At 43.3% G+C, this 20,141-nt stretch overlaps 1 protein-coding gene across 4 annotated transcripts in view; it reads left to right on the top strand.

The window, feature by feature from the left end:
* Positions 1-20,141, top strand: part of LOC134359363 (proton myo-inositol cotransporter-like) — a 169,136-nt gene that overhangs the window by 83,694 nt on the left and 65,301 nt on the right. For all 4 annotated transcript variants that reach the window (XM_063072499.1, XM_063072496.1, XM_063072495.1 and 1 more), the window contains one exon: positions 10,354-10,462. In XM_063072499.1, the coding sequence (XP_062928569.1) occupies positions 10,354-10,462 (109 nt within the window). The remainder of the gene's footprint in view (positions 1-10,353; positions 10,463-20,141) is intronic.

Here is a 20,141-nt window from a genome sequence, read left to right as displayed (position 1 = left end):
GAGGGTTTGGACTGAATTGAATTGACTTTATTTCTTACGTCCTTCACATACATCAGGAGTAAAAATCTTCACGTTATGTCTCTGTCTAAATGTGCAATGTGCAATCATAGTAATTTATACTTATTTATAATAAATAGAACAGTCAATGTAACATAGAAATACACTCAAATCAGTGTGAGTTAATCAGCCTGATGGCCTGGTGGAACAAGCTGTCCCGGAGCCTGTTGGTCCTGGCTTTTATCTGCAGTACTGTTTCCTGGATGGTAGCAGCTGGAATAGATTGTGATTGGGGTGACTCGGATCCCGAGTGATCCTTGGGGCCCTTTTTACACACCTGTCCTTGTAAATGGCTGAATCATGGGGAGTTCACAATTACAGATGCGCTGGGCTGTCTGTACCACTCTCTGCAGTATCCTGCAGTTAAGGGAACTACAGTTCCCATACCAGGCAGTGATGCAGCCAGTCAGGATGTTCTCAATTGTGCCCCTGTAGTAAGTTCTTAGGATTTGGGGGCCCATACCAAACTTCCTCAACTGTCTGAGGTGTAAGAGCCACTGTTGTGCCTTTTTCACCACACAGCTGGTGTGTACAGACCACATGAGGACCTCGGTGTTGTGGATGCCGAGGTCTTAAAGCTGTTTACCCTCACAACCCCAGATCCATTGGTATCAGTGGGGATTAGCCTGTCTCCATTCCTCCTGTAATTCATACCAGCTCCTTTGTTTTTGCGACATTGAGGAAGAGGTTTTCTTGACACCACTGTCAGAGAGAGACTTCTTTTAGGCCACCTCATTGTCATTTGAGATAAGGCCAATCAATGTAGTGTTGTTGGGAAATTTAATTACGTTAGAGTTGTGCTTGGTGACACAGTCATGGGTATACAGGGAGTGAAGGAGGGGGCTTAGGACACAGCCCTGAGGGGCATTTGTGTTGAGAGTCAGAGGGGTGGAGGTGAGGGAGCCCACTCTTACCACCTGCCGGTGATCTGCCAGGAAGTCCAGGATCCAGCTGCACAAGGCAGGGTCAAGGCCAAGGTCTCTGAGCTTCCTGTCGAGCCTGGATGGAATTATGGTGTTGAATGCTATGTACATACATCTATTGATGCTTCTGGACACATCTTCAATGATGTTCCTGGAATCATCGGGTGTTTCAGGTCTTTCAACATCATACAACCACCTCCAGGTGACCCAGCCGGGGCTGATCAGACCCCAGCTTGTATCCAGATGGCTAGCTACTTATGACTCCATGGCTCCCCTCTTTTGAGCCACAGCCATCTTGAGGCCCTCTTTGCTGCATCGGTGGTACTGTGGATGGCTCTCCTCTTCCTCTCTCCCTCGATGCCCAAAATGCTGAAGGCTCTAACTAAAGAACGGGCTACAAATCCCCTACAACCAACCTCCATTGGGAGACACCTTGCTCTCCATCCAGCCTGCTGACAGTTGCTGACCAGTCCTGCATACTTGGAGAGTTTCCTTTCAAAGGCCTCCTCCAAGCTATCTTCCCATGGGACTGTCAGCTCCAGCAGCACCACTTGCTTAGTAGCCTCAGACACTAGGACAATGTCTGGTCGCAGGGTGGTGGCTGCGATATGGTTGGGCAACTTCAGCTACCCTTCGAGGTCCACCAACAGCTGCCAGTCCCTTGCAAAGGTCAGAATGCCTGCAGATGTTCTTTTGGCAGGTATTGGCTGCTCCCCAGCTCTGACAAAGGCAATGGTCTGCTTGGAGGGTCGGGACCGCTCGCCCACTCAACTCCTGTGCTGACGGCTTCAGCGATGGTCTTCAGGACCTGATCATGCCTCCACCTGTACCGTCCCTCACCAAGTGCCCTTGCACAGCCGCTGAGGATGTGCTCCAGGGTTCCTCGCTTGGAGCACAGTGGGCACGCAGATGACTCTGCCTTGCCCCATGTGTGCAGGTTTGATGGGCTTGGAAGCACATTGTACACTGCCTGGATGAGGCACTGTATTGTCATCATTGTGTCCTGATTTACTGTGAAGCTATCAATTTTCAGATTATTGTTATTTGAGAAGCTGAAAAAAATGTAGACGCGCAGGAATGTTTTTCAGTTTAATATAAACATGACCTGCTGATTCGTGAGTTCAGTACATACAAGGTTTCTCATTTGCCACAAATACATATTTTTGACCTATTTATGTACTTTGAATGTTGCTGCACCCAGTGTCTGTGAAAACCCATCAGAGATGTCCTCCTCCTTCAAAGAATGAGGTTTCCCTTGCTCCGCCATTGGTGCTGCCCTTGCCTGCATCTCCCCCATTTCCTAAACATTCGCGCTCACCCCACCTTTCTGCTGCCTTAATGATTACAGAGTTCCCCTTATCCTTGCCTTTCAGCTTATTTAATATATAATTTTAAAAAATTGACAGTTCAAACTTGACTGTCGTGTTTTGTATTGATGATTCTATTGGTTCCTGACAGAAACTTGCAAAGACTTGGAGAATCGTAGCTCAGATCAAATTTGTATTCATTTGGGTTATTGATACGTAAGGTCAGCACTTTCCATTCAGTGCTGAAAACAATACTTCGTATAAACTAACTGTTAGCATTGCTTGCTCACCTCAGTTTGCATGTTGTGTTCATACACCAGACTGTCAAAACCTAAATGCTTTGTTTGATAATCCAGAAAGGGTTCTGGTGCATGCTGTTCAATTTGGCTAAAACCTGTTTTCTGCAGAGAGATTGTGGGGAAATTATGCCACTTCTTAAACATGTAACTGTAGCTGAACAAGATCACTTTTGTATGTGTGACCAAAATCCAATTGATTTTTAAAAAATCTTTGTCAGGAATAATACTAAAGCTGTTTATTGTCTTTGAGAATTTTATGTTGCTTTTAAGAATTTCAACTGATGTCGTATTTGATATTGATGTCATTAAAGAAGTCCTTTAACAATTAAGTATTGCATCAGCAATCTGCTTTCAGAAAGGCATCATTCTGTTGCTGTGTTGTCATGGTGATACAGAAGGAAGGTCTCCCAAGGGACTTTGACTTAAAGCATTTCAAATTGTCTAGTTTGATTCTGTTAGTTCAGATCAGTGCCTTAGCGTGGGATGGCTTCGAATGATTAAAAGTGTATACTTGGAAATCAGACATGAAATGGTTTTGCTAAGTGCTCTGTACAGTGGCTGTTGTGGATTCTACTCTTGACTCATAGAATCATTAGAGATACGGAAACAGATTCCATTGTGCCAGTATCCTGACGACCTGCCATCCATCCTCACTAATTCTATATTTTCTGCTTCAAAATTGTGTTTCCTTGAAGTCAGTGGGTTCATATTTTGAAAGTAGAATAGAATACAGGCAGCTCGCAGGCTACATTAGAATTCTGTTCTTGAGAACTGTTGATTCACAAGTTGGAAATGAACAAAGGTGGTATGTGGGAGATGATCACAGAAAGGGTTGTGATGGGAAAGTGAGCAGATGCAGGATGAGAATCTGTAAGAGGAACTACCAGCCGGCCTCACTGGCTCAGTGAGTGAACAAGTGAATGTTTTCTGTTTAATCCTGCCTCTCGTACTGGGGTTGGGTAGTGGGGTGAGGGGCAGTGGGGAAGGCACATGCCCCTCACCCCACTCCCATTCCCACTCAACAGAAAATGCCTGCAACAGCCAACATATTAACCCTCATCCATTCTGATGGCTTCTCACATGTTCAATCGTATCTATAGGTGTCCATATATCTGACAGGTGACTGGGGAGCACCTGGTGTATGTAACCACTACCTTAGTAATAGTAAAGTACTTCTACTTATAGACATTTTCAGCTAAGAAACTTGCAGTATTTTACTAAATACTTGTATTCTGCATCATAAGACAATCCTTAACTTTCTATTACATGTAGATCTGCTGAATATTTCTAGCATTTTCAGATTAGTTCAGAATTCCAACATTTGTATTTGATTTGGACAGGCAAGATGTACAAAATCAATGGGAGGAAATATATCCTTACTGGTTCAATTTCTGAAGCCTTGGTGATCTCAGAGTGAAATATGCTACTGGTACCATGTAACCCAGTACTACCTGTCGCATGGTCGGGTGGTCGGCGACTAAACCGGCTCCCCCACCAGGCTTGCCTGGTGAGGAGGGTGGCTAGACACCCTGCAGGACGAAAAACAAGACCTGTCAAAGAGTGGATGAACCCTCTCGTAGGGTCAATGGCCATCTAGCAAACACGTGCCGTGAAGCACGGAAAGGGCACCCCTTGCATTGAAGCTTGGTCTGGCCATTCACTGCAACAGAACTTCCCCCAGCCGTCTTGGACCCCACCATGCCACTGGATCCGGGAGCGGATGTCAAGAGGGTGGGTCTGGACCTGTGCAACCCCCTACTCACCTAAAATCCATTGACGCACATGCTGTTCCTTTCTGAGGAGTGGGGTATCCTCAACACCTCCAAGTCCTGTAGCGACGGGCAAGTGGCGAAGTGGAAGGCTTGACCAGCTGGGAGCCGTAGTCACAAGTCTGTATGCAGGCGGCAGGGAAGAGTGGTTGCACATGGATCACAGAGCGGAGATCCGGTGAGGCAGCACCCGCTGCGTCTGGGCAGCACCCGCTGCGTCTGAGCAGCCCTGTCAGGGAGGCACTGCTCACCCTATCATTAGGGAAGGGTCTAGAAAAGGTGACTCATACAAAGCCCACTCACACCAACCTGGCCAGTCTGCTGCGGCCAGTCTAGCGGTAAGAATAACAAGCAGAATCTGATCGTCGTCTCATGGAACATACGAACTCTGTTGGACAATGCTGACTCAGATCACTCAGAGACACACTGCACTTGTTGCTCCTTTGCTCAAGGACTACAGAGTGGACATTGCGGCTCTCCAGGAGTCCTGACCCGTTTTGTGAAGAGAAAGGAAGGGTACACATTCTTCTGGTCTGGCAGGCCCGAAGAAGAATGAAGAGAATCTGGTGTGTGCTTGGCTGTCGTGAACTGCCTTGCAGCAAAGCTACCGATCCTGCCTGTTGCTGTAAATGACCGAATCCAGACCTTACGTATGCCTCTGCAAGGAAAACGCCTCCTCACCATAGTCAACATTTACGCCCCAACTCTGACTAATCCCAGTGAGGTCAAGGAGGCACTCTACAGTGAGCTGAAAACCACCATCAGTAAGCGTGGCAACTTCCGATAAGCTGCTGTTGCTGGGAGACTTTAATGCGGGGTTGGCAGGGAGTTCACTGTGTGGCCTGGTGTGATTGGATGTCAAGGGGTTGGCAACAGTAATGGTAATGGTCTACTGCTTCTCTCGATGTGCACAGAATTCAAACTGTGCATTACTTACACACTGTTCAGATTGCCAGACAAGCTCAAATGGACATGGATGTATCCACGATCTAAAAGCTGGCATCTCATTGACTATGTCCTCACCCGACAACGAGACATCTCTGACGTTCGTATCACTAGAGTTAAGCGTGGAGCTGAGTGCTCAACTGATCATCAAATGGTGTGGTCGGATCTATGTCTATCGGTAAAACCTCCACGTGGACTGAATGCTGCCAAACCACCCAAAAAGCTGAACATCACCAAATTGAAACATTGTGAGTGTGCTGATGCCCTGAAATCCTCTATGGAAACTGCTCTAAGCAGACTGCTTGAGAATCCACCAGACGATATTATTGCACTGGAATGCCTTCAAAGAAACGGTGTACAGCGCTGCCCAGGACACCTCGGGGAAAGTCAAGCGCAAGCAGCAGGACTGGTTTGATGAGAGCAACCAATCTGTGCAAGAGCTTCTCAGAGCTAAGGCAGCCACACACCAGGCTCTTCTTCAACACCCAAACTCGTTACAAAAAGCGTGCCTTTTTGAGTGCAACATCAACTTTGCAGAGGCAGCTCAGAGCTATGAAAGACTAGTGGTGGGCAACCAAGGCCAAGGAGTTACAAGCCTTCGCTGACTGTAATGACTCAAGAAGCTTCTATGAAGCAATCAGTCAAGCAATCAAGGTTGTGTATGGTCCATCAACTCCTGAGCAAGGACAGTACATCCATCTTCACTGAAAAGCCAGGGCACATGAAAAGATGGCAAGAACACTTCCACGATCTGCTGAACAGACCAGGAACCATCACCAATGAAGCACTGGGCAGAGTACACCCTCGACCCATACTGTTCGAGCTAGATGCTCCCCCTACTCTTCACAAGGTCATCAAAGCCATCAAACAGCTAAAACCCAACAAAGCACCAGGGCCTGATTGTATCGCAACCGAGATCTACCAGTATGGTGGTCACACACTGACACCTGCGCCAGCTGTTCACAAAGTTGTGGGGAGCTGCAGAACTACCACAGTACTTCAGAGTCGCATCAATCGTGACCATCTACAAGAACAAGGGAGACAAGAGACTGCAACAATTACCATGGCATCTCTCTTCTGTCAGTTGTGGGAAAATGCCTTGCAAATATCATCCTTAGACGCTTGGTGTCCAACACTAGTGACAACATCCTTCTAGAAAGCCAGTGTGGTTTTTGAACAGGCCGTAGTACAGTGGACATGATCTTTTCACTGGGGCAGCTCCAAAAGAGATGTGTTGAGCAGCAGAGAAGTCTCTATGTCACATTTGTTGCTCTAACCAAAGCGTTTGACACTTTTGGTAGAGATGGCCTGTGGAAGCTCTTAGCAAAATTCGGTTGCCCCCCACGCCTAACCAACATCATCTGTCAGTTCCACGAAGGCATAGAAGGCCACATCAACATGTGTGGTGAGTTGTCAGACCCATTTTCCATCAGCAACGGCGTAAAGCAGGGTTGTGTTCTGTCTCCTACTCTATTTGGACTAGGCTGCTGTTCTTCAGGATGCCACATCAGACCAGATGTTAAGGGTCTTCCTACAAATGAGGGCTGATGGCGGGCTCCTCAACCTTGCAAGATTGAGAGCAAAAACGAAAGTCAGGGACATTGTGACACATGAGCTACAGTTTGCTGATGACTGTGCACTGGTTGCCCACTCTCTTGAAGACTTACAGGAGATCACCAGTCACTTTGCCAGTGCAGCCAAAAGCTTCAGACTGACAATCAGCCTGAAAAAGACGGAAGTTTTGTTCCAAACGGCTCCTGGCTCAAGCTACGAAGAACCAACCGGCCGCACTGATGACACTTGCCTTAATGCTGTCAACAAGTTTTGCTACCTGGGCAGCATAATAACATCCTCAGCTTCTCTGGATGTAGAGATTGAGTCAAGAACCAGAAAAGCTGCTTTGCTTTTGGTCAGCTGAAAGATCGAGTTTGGTCACAGAGCATCAGGTTGGCCACCAAGTGCAAGGTATACAGGGCCGTTGTCATATCAACCTTGTTATATGGATGTGAGACATGGTGCCCATATCAGAGACACTTACGCCAGCTTGACCAACTGTAGTAGCATCACCTATGTTCTCTGATGAAGATCACCTGGCAAGACAAGGTCTCCAATACTGAGGTCCTCTCTCAAGCCGGAATGCCAGTAATTTCAACCTTGGTGATGTCAGCCCAACTGCACTGGGCAGGACATGTTGTCAGAATGCCTGACGGAAGACTGCCCAAGGACATCTTGTATGGCCAACTGTCCAGTGGTACCCGAAAATGAGGAGGTCAGCGACTACGGTACAAGGATGTTCTGTACAGGAGCCTCAAGAAAGCTGACAGTGTCCCATCAACATGGGAGGATCTGGCTCAAGATCGCTCACATTGGAGGGACGCTATCAGAAAAGGTGTGGACGCTGCTGAGAATAAGCTTAACGAGGCAACAGAGGGAAGGCACAGGATCGCCACAACAGAGCTTCTGCCTCTGCTGCCCCTCCAGGCCTCACCTGCCAAGTATGTGGCAAGCAGTTCCTATCAAGGATCGGCCTGTACTGCCACTCCAGGACACACATATTAAGCCCCACTAACTGACTGAAAAGAACCATCATCATCCTATGGGATGGATAGCCAGAGAGAGAGAGAGTGAAATATGTGTTCACCATTCCACAATCAGTAGGCTGCTCAGAAGGTGCTGTTCATTTACAGAATAACTGAATACTTGGTGTACTTTATTCTGTGGGACCAGTTATTATTGGTGCACCCCTTGCAGAATGTTGTTTTCTGGTATTGGAATGCTCTTGCTTTATTAATTCAGATAAAATGAAATAAGCTTGCTTAAATATTATGGGCATAAGTTTGTGTAATCTTTAAAATAACAGCTTCATATTTATCTACTGTCTAGGTCAGTGAAAGTAACCAAGATTCCTTATCCAAAATGAAATTAGTTATTGCCACGTATACAGTGATCAATTTTGGTTTGCATGTCAACCGTTTAGTTCACAAAACTGCAGTGAGATAGTGCTAGGGAAAACAATAAGAGAGTGCAGAATAAGGTTTTACAGATACAAAGACATATTGACGCCAAGATGCAAGGCCATAAGAAGATTGTACGGTCGTGTTCATCTTGTTGTACAAGGGAACTATTCACTAACCTTACAGCAACAGGATAGAAGCTGTCCTTGAGCCTGGTAGCAGGTACTCTCAAACCAGCATTCGGAGATCAGACGAACTTGACCCAAAAGTTGCATTATATAATGAAAATTTCAAAGCATAGATGGTGATACTCTTCAAAGTCAAAATGATGTGGGAATGTGTAGGTGGCAGGACTTCCATGCCCTTGTCCATCTTGGTGGCACAGGTCATAGATTTGGAAGGTATTATCGGATTTCGTGAATAAGTAACTGCGATACAGTTTTGTAGAAGGCACATACTGCAGTCATTGTACAACAGTAATGGAATGAACAAATGTTTTGGGTGGCAGATAAGCCAGACAAATAACTGTTTTGTCCTGAAATGTACTGATTTATTTGAATGCTTTTGGAGTTGTGGGTCATCCTAAGGAATGAACACCTGCATTGATGTCTTTGGGCTCAATGATACCAAAAACAACCACTATCTTTTGTGAGGTACGAGTCCAGTCATTGGAGTGTCTTCCACTTGATGGACAATTTTGCTCAGACCCTGAGAGTGTACTTGTATTGATGCCATGGTTATTGGTCAGTGTGGACATCACCCCCTTACTGCTTACATCAAGCTCTGGCTCAGTACCTTTTCTGTGAAAGTTAAAATGTATATTCTCTGTAAAAAGATCAGCATGCTGCTGCTTAATTCAGTTCAGCTGAAAATGTTCTATCATATGGGCATGTATTTTGAACAAGATCATTTTTTGACAGCATCTGTTGCCATATAAAAATTATTTTTTTACCTGAGGTTATTGTAATTGGAGACATCTTCTGAATGATATCTGAATAATAAACTGTATCTAGGTCCACACAGCAACATCAGAATATCTGCACCACACACAGAATGCTGGAGGATCTCAGCAGGCCAGACAGCACTATGGAAAAGAGTAAACAGTTGCTGTTTTGGGTTGAAATCCTCAAATGTTCTTGTCATTATTAGAATATATGTCTTATTTAGTACCTCATTTACAGTCATCCTTTGAATTATTTTCTAACTAGAGGAACTGCATGGTCTGAACTATGAATCATAATTTAGTCAGGATAGTAAAGCTTATAAGCTAGTACTGCAATGTAAATTTTTATAAATTTCAAACTTTTGGAAGTGACAGGTTTTGGCAGCATTTGTGATTCTGTTGTGTGGAGAATGAAGAGTGGCACATTTAGCAATTACTCTTGTGATGACAGTATCACTTATGCTCTGGTATTTAACAGGAATATTGCCTAGAAACAGTACTTTGCCTCTTGTGGAACAGAAAAAGGAAGTTCACCCACTGTCTCTGCCAACTGTTCAAAACATGGGAGGGACAAGGATGTAGATGCAGGAATCTGGAAGAACAAAAGAATTCTGCAAGAGGAACTCTGTGGGTTGAGCAACATCTGTAAGAGGAAACAAATTGTCGATACAGAGTTTGACCTAAAATGTGGACAATTCCTTAGCAACACTCACAAAAGCACACCTTTGGTCTTGGCCCTAAACCTTAACTGTTTATTGTCCTCCATAGATGCTGCCTGCCTTGCTGAGTTCCTCCATTTTTTTTTGTGTGTGTGTTGCTTAAGGTTTCCGGCATCTTCAGAATTTCTTGTGGTTGTGGACAATTCCATTCCTGCCACAGATGTTGCTTGAGCTGATAGTTCTTCTAGCAAATTGCTTGTTACTGTTCTCAAAACACTATGTATTTTAGTCCTTCATCCCATCTCTTTTCTCATTATCCTGTGAATGACATGTCTTGAAATTTACTATGCATGAAAATCGGCTCATTTCAGTAATAATTTATACTTGAAAATTATCTAAAATATCACTTTTTCCCATTTAGTTTGGCACAATTGCGGATTTGTGTTAAGTTTAGTTTGTGTATTTGCAGATCAATGATATAAATTCTCCTTTAATAGGTGGTACCGTGCTGCGGAAGATGTTATCATACCCACCAACCAAAAGAGCACTCATAGTTGGATGTGGAATGCAACTCTTTCAGCAACTTTCTGGTATCAACACAGTCATGTATGTATCCAATTCTCTCCTGGTATTTTGCTATCTTTGTTTTAATTTATTCTCTAATATCGCAGATAATTGGGAATTACATTTTTTCATGCCTGGCAAAAAAGATGTGCTGTGGATGTGCTATGGCTTATTTTGAAATATTAAGCAAAGTGTTAATGTCCTTGAATGTATTATATAGAATTGTTTTGATGATTTAATTGAGCACTTTAAAACGGGACTAAATTGCTGAAGTATCAGGTTCAAAAAAATCTAGGGACTGTGTTTGAAATGTTCAAAAATGCTATATTCCAGAAATGTGCTGTTTGCTTTATCAAGTCTCTCTGTAGGAGCCACACATCTATTCTGTATCTGCATTGTATTATCTGCATGTTTATTATGGTAACTAGTCACATGAGTGGGAGAGTGGTAGAAGCAAAGGGAATAAGTTGTGTCTTCATGCTTTCTTTTAGGTAGTTTATAGCTTGGGACCAATGGATGTCATTATCTTTTGCTGACAGCTCAATTACGTTCAGCTTACAGTTGGGTACGCTTAAATTTCATTGCTTCAAACTTCACCTTTGCTAATTGCAAATAGAGGATCAAATACATATGCTTGACTTTTCGAGCCATTATTGAAGCTGAGGGCATGTCATAAAAGTGTAACAAATCTGTAGGATCACTGGCAGTGACAAATGTTTGGTTTTGGTTTGATTTGGCCACTGCGCTCTCCTTTTCTCTTCTAATCAAGTTAGTTACACATGGTACTGTTACCGCTCCAGAACAGGTAACATTTAATTTAAAACAAGAAGGGAACCAAGGATAATTCTGGAAACTATAGACTGCTAAGTCTCAAGTCAGTGGCAGGAAAGTTACTGGAGCGAATTTTTTGGGATAGAGTTTGAGCCTAATTAGGGAGAGCCAGCATGGCTTTGTGCCAAGCAAATCGTGTATTATTAAGTTGACTGAGTCTTTTGACAAGGTGACGAGTGATTGATGAAGGTAGAGCTGTAGATGTTGTCTGCATGGATTTTAGTAAGGTGTTTGACAAGGTCGCTCATAGAAGGCTTATCCAGAAGATTAAGATGCATGGTGAATTGGCCATTTGGATTCAGAACTGGCTTGCCCATGGTAGACAGAGGGTATGGTCAAAGGGGCTTGTTCCAGCTGGAAGTCTATGATTAGTGGTGTTCTGCAGGGATCTCTACAGGGATCTCTGCTGCTTGTGATGAATATAAAAGACCTAGATGAAAATGTAGATGGGTGGGTTACTAAGTTTGCAGATGATATGAAGATTAGTGTTGTGAATAGGGTAGATGACTGGCAAAGAATACAGTGGGATAAAGATCAGCTGGTGGAAAAATAGCAGATGAAGTTTAACCCAGCCAGATGTGAAGTGTTGCATCTTGGTAGGGCAAATGTAATGAGACAGTACACTGTTATGGGCAAGACCCTTAACAGTGCTGATTAGCAGAGGGATCTTGGTGTCCACGTTCATAATTCCCTGAAAGTGGCTACACAGGTTGATAGGGTGGTCAAGGAGGCACTGAGTTCAAAGGTCAGGAAATTATGTTGCAGCTTTATAAAACCCTCTTGGCCATATCTGAAGTAGTGCATTAAGTTCTGGTCACCTCATTATAAGAAGGTTGTCGAGGCTTTGCAGAGAGTGCAGAAGGGTTTTAACAGTATGGTGTCTAGATTAGAGGGTATGTGCTATAACGAGAGGTTGGACAAACTTGGTTTTGTTTTCTCTGGAGTGGTGGAGGCTGAGGGGAGATCTTTGAGGGGCATAGAGTAGATGGACAGAATCTATTTTTCCAAGGTTGAAATGTCTAATACCTGAGGGCATGCATTTAAATTGAGAGGGGATAATTGCAAAGGAGATGTGAGGAGAATTTTTTTTCTTGGAGGTGTTGGGTCCCTGGGTGCATTGCTTGGGGTAGTGGTAAAGGCAGCGACATTAGGGACTTTTAAGCAACAGATATTTAGATAGGCACATCATTGTGGGCCAAAGGGTCTGTTCCTGTGCTGTACTGTTCTATGTTCTGAAACAGTAAGTCTACTTTGAAAGAATATAGAATATGTTTCATTTTGTGGTAAAATCAGATACAATGCTTCAGCGTACTTCTGGCTAAGTCTGGTATTTTCAGAATATTGTTTAAAAATATAAATTGTCCGTTTCAAACAAACACATTATTTGATTAGAATTAAAATAAGGTTTTCTATCACTGATAAATGTTTTGCAGCAAAAGTACAGTGCAATACATAAAGATATTATAAATTGTAATTTATAAAATATACATATAAAGCGTGAAGTAAGTAGTGGAATGAGACGAGGGCATGCCCTGGGTGGTCGGGGGTCCTTATGATGGATCTGCCTTTTTAAAGGTGTCCTTGATGGTGGGGAGGCTGGTGCACATGATAGAGCCAGCTGAGTTGATAACCCTCTGCAGCTTTTTCCAATCCTGTGTAGTGGCCCCTCCTGAGCAGATGGTGATGCAACCTGTGCAATCTGCACAGTACGTCTGTAGAAATTTGCTAGCCCTTGGTGACAGACCAATTCTCCTCAAACTCCTAATGAAATATAGCCACTAGTGTGCCCCCTTCAGAATTGCATTAATATATTAGGCCCAGGATAAATCTTCAGAGATGACAGACAGGAACTTGAAACAGCTTACCCTTTCCACTGCTGATGTCTCAATGAGGACTGGTGTGTGTTTTCCTGACTTTCCCTTCCTGTAGTCCACAAACAGTTTCTTGATCTCATTGATGTTAAATGCAAGGATGTTTTTGCAACGACTCAACCAGCCAATCTATCACTTTCCTGTACACCTCATCACCATCCAAGATTCAGCCCACAACAGTTGTGTTATTGGCAAATTTATAGATGGCATTTGTGCTGTGTCTAAGCATGTATTCATAGCCATAGAGAAAAAAGAGCAGCAGGCTCAGTATGCATCCTTGAGTGCCAGTGTTGATTGTCTGCGAGGAGATGTTATTTCCAATCCGCATTGATTGTGGTCAAGGGAGGATTGCAGGATTATTTGAAAATAGTACCATGGTCAGCATAGACATTATAGGCCAAAATGTAGACATTGTTCCTGTGTTGGACTGTTTTATGCTTACAATCTGTATATAATGCAGTAGTTCTTTACAAACTTCTCTAAACCTTGTTAAAATGATTTGCAGGTGAGATTATGTCTAATAAGACATTTTTATTCACAAGATTTAATTATAATTTACATTTTTATAACTATACATTGTTAGTTAAATACTTCATATCTTGTATGCCTTGCTTCCTTTTTCATTTTAATGACTGTCAGTAATATTTGATTGGACTGGTGCTGTGACATGATATCATGACATCCTTTCCCTCTACTTTTTTTTGTGTAAATATGTTAAAGAGGGGTATCAGAGGAGGTGACTTTTTGTGTGGAGCTCCCAAGAGAATCATTAGACTCTTCCATTTGTGCATTATACTGCTGCCTTTAAAATAATAGATACACAACACACTAATCAGCGATAATAAATCTGATTGTGATTCATCAATGGCTGATACATGTGCTCTTTCTCTGAAACAGATTTTTAGATTTTGGAGACTTGGCAGGAGTCTTGGATGGCTAACTGTGTGGATAACTTAAACTTGTGTGAGCACTTGGGGAATGTTTGGGCACTCCGCAGTGGAATGGGTCGACAGAAATGCAGATTTACTGTGGTCCAAATTGCAGATTGTCATAATTGGAATAAGTTTATTATTGTCACCTGTACCAAAGTTCAGTGAAAAACCTGTTTTGCATTTCATTCATACTGATCAATTCATTACACAGTACATTGAGGTCGTATGAGGCAAAACAATAACAGAATGCAGAATGAAACATAATAGCTACAGAGAAAGGCAAAGTGCAATGCAGATTGACAATAAGGTAAAGATCATACTGAGGTAGACTGTCAAGAATCCATTTTAATGTACCAGGGAACCATTCGATAGTCTCTCTACAGCAGGGTAGAAGCTATTCTTGAGTCTTGTGGTATGTGCTTTCAAGCTTTTATACAGCCTCCGATCCCAAAACAAACAACTGATCATGCTGTGTGTAACAACTGGATGCTCCCATGAATATTTTTTTCTCTCTATCAGGTTATCAACCTCTGCTCTGGATGAGCAACTCTGTGTTAGGATAAGAAAGATAAGGTCCATAACAGCGTAGTGACTGGACTTGCCTAGGACTCCATGGAAAATGAAGTGTGGTTCATTTATCATATAATTGATTTTACAAGATCCTGGCATAGAGCGTCCCATCTTCTGAGGAGGAATTGATGCTCCTCTGACTTCATGCCATCTCTTGAAATAGGGAATAGAGAAAATAATAGAGAATGGAGATGGATTTCTCCATTTTCTTTCCCATCAAATGTGTTCAGATAACAATCTGGGCAACAAGCCAAATATCTGAAGCATTTTCAGTAAAACTTCCCAATCATAGCTCTCATTTGAGTATTTCAGAACACAGAAGACACCCCCTCCTGTGAGCATCCCTTCACCTGCCTGATATACTGCCCACTTCTGGTTGTTGTGGCTCTCTATGCAGTATGCCTTTTACCTTCCCTTGAATTGCCAATTCACTAGTGCCTCACTAGTTGGTCTTGGAGGAATACAAAATTCTGCAAACACAGTGAAAAGGGGAACATTTTAACAATACTACCATAACTCTGCATTCCGCAGGGATCGCTCCCTACACAACTCCCTTGTCCATTCGTCCCCCCCATCCCTCCCCACTGATCTTCCTCCTGGCACTTATCCGTGTAAGCGGAACAAGTGCTACACATGTCCTTACACTTCCTCCCTTACCACCATTCAGGGCCCCAAACAGTCCTTCCAGGTGAGGCATCACTTCACCTGTGAGTCGACTGGGGTGATATACTGCGTCCGGTGCTCCCGATGTGGCCTTTTATATATTGGTGAGACCCGACGCAGACTGGGAGACCGCTTTGCCGAACATCTACGCTCTGTCCGCCAGAGAAAGCAGGATCTCCCAGTGGCCACACATTTTAATTCCACATCCCATTCCCATTCTGACATGTCTATCCACGGCCTCCTCTACTGTAAAGATGAAGCCACACTCAGGTTGGAGGAACAACACCTTATATTCCGTATGGGTAGCCTCCAACCTGATGGCATGAACATTGACTTCTCTAACTTCCGCTAGGCCCCACCTCCCCCTCGTACCCCATCTGTTACTCTTTTTTATGCACACATTCTTTCTCTCACTCTCCTTTTTCTCCCTCTGTCCCTCTGAATATACCTCTTGCCCATCCTCTGGGTCACCCCCCCCCCCCGTCTTTCTTCCCGGACCTTCTGTCCCATGATCCTCTCGTATCCCCTTTTGCCTATCACCTGTCCAGCTCTCGGCTCTATCCCTCCCCCTCCTGTCTTCTCCTATCATTTTGCATCTCCCCCTCCCCCTCCAACTTTCAAATCCCTTACTCACTCTTCCTTCAGTTAGTCCTGATGAAGGGTCTCGGCCTGAAACGTCGACTGCACCTCTTCCTATAGATGCTGCCTGGCCTGCTGCGTTCACCAGCAACTTTGATGTGTGTTGCTTGAATTTTCAGCATCTGCAGAATTCCTGTTGTTTGAGTTTACTAGACATAGCTGCTTTTCACATTTGCCTGGCCATTGAGTTCTCATTGCATAGTTGGCATTCTGCCGATGAAAGCACAGTGTATAATGACCCCTTTTTTTTTAAGTTGATGTAATTAGTTCTCATATCCTGGAATGTTTACTCTGCGTTAAGTGAGTGCTAATGTGCTTAACCAAGCCAAATGTAATGAAACAATGTGTTCTTCCTTCCTCCTCTGGTCTCCACTTCTGCTCCAATTCTCTTGATGGTTGGTCTGGAACCACTGACTGTGAATGTTTCCCTTTATTGGCTTCCTTCATAAGTAACAAAATCGTGCTGTATACCTGGTTATTTTGGGGAAAGTAGTCAGTGTGCATGCAGTTACATGTAGGCAGAAATAATTTTTAAAATGGATTAAACAACAATAAGGGAACCTAGATATGTGCCCCACGTTGGCTCCTTAGGCCTGAGTTGACGTAGTAGTAGTAGATATGTGCCTGGCATGGAGGTTAATAGCTCCCTCTACTGTGTTCTTGAGGGGAGCTTCGTTTGTACCTGTATCAGTGCAGATCATCGCTGTCACCTTGGTGATGCCTTAAGCCTGCAAACAACACCCTCACCCTCTTTCCCCAGTTCGTATTCCTCCCACTAGATTTGACTGCTTGTCTGTGAATGATCAGGATTAACAAAAAGTCACCAAGTGGTATGCAAATATTGCTGGTTCGGTGCATGAATGGGTATTTACGTGAATGCTGTTGGTACAACTGGGATATGAGGAGAGCACATATTTTAAAGCCTTTGTGTTTGTTTGTGGGTGACATTGCTCCATATTTTTGATTGTTACAGTTGATGACCAGCTCTTCTGATGACGATCACCAGCTGTCCTCAAAATTTCCACATGGTGCATAGTACCTCCCTTTTAACATTGATTTGATTTTAAAGCATTCAGAATATAGTCTGTAAAAAGGGAGGAACTTCTACCTCTATGCCTTTTATGTTTATCTCTTTTGTGAATGTTGATTTCATCAGCATATGAGCTGGGGCATAAACAAAGTTGAGTAATGTTTGAAAGGTGCAAGTTTATTTGAAGTCAGTTTAAGAATTTGCCTGTCATGTGGCTTAATCCACTTGCAAATACAATCAAGATTATGATCACCTTTTGTGAAGTAGTGTGTGGACACCATTTTCATGGTTGAAGGAGATATTAGAATGCTAATATAACGTAAGTTTACGGCATTCAATATTGTGATATTTCAAAGTGGTAATGTAAGAATTACTTTCTTTTTCTCAGATTACTGAATTGTTTTGTAGAGGAGAACCCATTAGTTGTTTTAGTAAAAGATGTTTAAAGATGTATTTGATTATCATGCAGTTTCTGTTTGCTCTGCTCTCCAAATCTCACACTTTGCTGTGCTTGTTCTTTGTGTGATAACAGTAAATATTATTAGTAGCCTCAAAGATAAAATATTGACCATGTCAATATTTTAACTAAATGGTACATTGACATCTGGTACTGAGATTTAGTTTCCACTTGTTTTGTAGTCTAAGGTACAAGCAAACAATTCTTACCTGAAAGAAGACAAAATATATAGAACTATGGAAAAATGCAGAGTCTGTCAAAAATTAAAGAACGTGCTAACACTTTAATTTTACTATAAACTTTTATTTGTTTTTTTATCCCACCACCTTTTTTGTTCATTGCTTTTAAATTAGAAGTTTTGGTTGCAAGTTTCAAAGGATCCACAGTTAAAATATTAATCTGTGTGTTGTTCCCTTACATTAAACAATACAGCTGTTTTTCCAATCTTTGGATGCTGTTAATACACTTGACATGATAAATCGCCTGCTCTTGTCAAAGTTCAACATTTTTTTAAAAATGGTGTCAAAAAGTTTCTGGTAAATTTCAAAATGCAATAAAACTGATTTTTAATCTAACATCTGATCATTCAGAAATCCTGATAATTTGGCACCTGGTTTTCATCCAGCCTGAGTGTGAGCCAGCTATTGGGAGTACAAGGCGAGTCTGCGGCCATGGCCAGGTTGCAGACTTGGATGGGTATGAGGTAGGAACACTGCATCACTAGTGGTCAGGAAGATGTAGTTTTGCAGCTGATGCAAGAATCTCAAGTTGGTGAGATCCCCGTTGGAGATGGTGGAAGTTGCAGAGAATTTTGTGCTAGATGTAGAGGCTAGTTGGGTGCTAGATGAGGACAAGAGGAACCCTATGCCTGGTGTGGTGGCAGGAGGATTGGGTGAGGGGCAGATGTGTGTGAAGTGGAAGAGATGTGGGTGAGGGCAGCATTGATGGTGGAGGAAGGAAAGCCCCTTTGAAGAAGGAGGACATCTCATCAGTTCTGGAATGAAAAGCCTCATCCTGAGAATTGATGCCGAAGCAACGGAGGAACTGGGTGAAGGGGGTGGCATTTTTACAAGCGACAAGGTGGGAAGAGGTATAGTCCAGATAGTTGGGAGAATCAGTGGGTTTATAAAAGATATCAGTAGATAGACTGTCTCCAGAGAAAGGGGAGGGAGGTGTTGGAAATGGACCAAGTAAATTTGAGGGCAGGGTAGAAGTTGGAGGCAAATTTGATGAAGTCAATAAGATCAACATGGGTGAAGGAAGCAACACCAATGCAGATGTCGATGTAGCATAGAAAGAGGTGGAGAGCAATACCAGTATAGGTTTGGAACATGGACTGTTGTTTAAAGTAGCCAACAAAGAGGAAGGCATAGCTGCAAGCCATGGGAGTGCCCATGGCTACTCCTTTAGTTTGAAGTAAGTGTGAGGAGCCAAAGGGGAAATTATTGAGGGTGAGAACCAGTTTCACCAGCTGGAGGAGAGTGGTGGTTGGTGGGGAACTGGCTGGGTCTGTTATCCAGAAAGAAGCAGAGAGCTTTAAGACCCTTCTGATACAGGATGGAGGTATATAGAGACTGGACATCCATAGTGAAAATGAGACAATCTGGGCTAGGGATTGAAGTAATAGAAAAGATTAAGAGTGTGTGGTGTAATTTTGGTTGACATAGAAATTTGTCACTACTCCACTTTGAATAGAATTATAAACTATATACAGGATCATAGTTTATAGATTAGATATGTTGTTTGTCATAAATTAGAATTAGAATATCTTTATTGTCATTGTTGGGGAGCAATGAAACACAGTTTAGCAGCTCAACGTTTTGCAGCAAGACAAAGAATATATACATAAAATAAACTCTAAAACCTCAAGAGTGCAGTCCAAAATTAATAATATATGGATGGTGGGGTAGGACTATTGCACACCTGCCATTCCTGGAAGTGTGATGCATTTAGCTGCCGCCGTCTTAGGAGGGGGGCAGGAGAAGGGAAGGGGGTGTTTTACATTTCACTGCTTGTGGGTAGAAGCTGTTAAGGAGTCTCGTTATTTTCATCCTTAATGCTCTGTATCTCTTCCCAGAAGGTAGAGGGGAAAACAGGTGATGTCCAGGATGAGTGGGATCCTTTGAAATACAAGTAGCCTTCTTTTGAAGTCTGCCAGTATAAATGTCTCTGAGGGAGGGTAATATTGTGCCAATAACCTGCTCTGCTACCCTCACCACCCGCTGCAAGTCCTTCCTGTTCTGTTCTGTTCTGTGCAGCTGGCAAACCGCACTGCACAGCAATACGTTAGGAGGCTCTCTATAGTTGTCCGATAGAAGTTGATCAGCAGGTGATGAGGGAGGAGAGCGTGCTTTAGCTTCCTTAGGAAGTAGAGCCTCTGTTGGGCCTTCCCCACCTGATAAGAGATATGAGCAGTCCAGGTGAGGTTAGCCGAGATGTGGACGCCGAGGAACTTGAAACTCTCTCTACTCTCTCCACCACTTTCCCGTATATGTGCAGAGCAGAGTGCTCGATGTGCTTTGATTTCCTGAAGTCTACTATCAGCTCCTTGGTTTTTGTGATGTTCAAGTCCAGGTTATTATGACAACACCATTCTGTCAAATGCTGTACCTCCTCCCTATAGGCTGTCTCATCACAGTCTGATATGATACCCATTAGGGTGGTATCGTCAGCAAATTTGACAATGATGTTGGTGGAGTGAATGGTAGAGCAGTCATGGGTGAAGAGA

This window comes from Mobula hypostoma, chromosome 20 (assembly GCF_963921235.1).
Source record: "Mobula hypostoma chromosome 20, sMobHyp1.1, whole genome shotgun sequence".
Classification (NCBI taxonomy): Eukaryota; Metazoa; Chordata; class Chondrichthyes; order Myliobatiformes; family Myliobatidae; genus Mobula; species Mobula hypostoma.
Note: the sequence above shows the minus strand (reverse complement) of the source record. Positions and strands in the feature narration are given on the sequence as shown.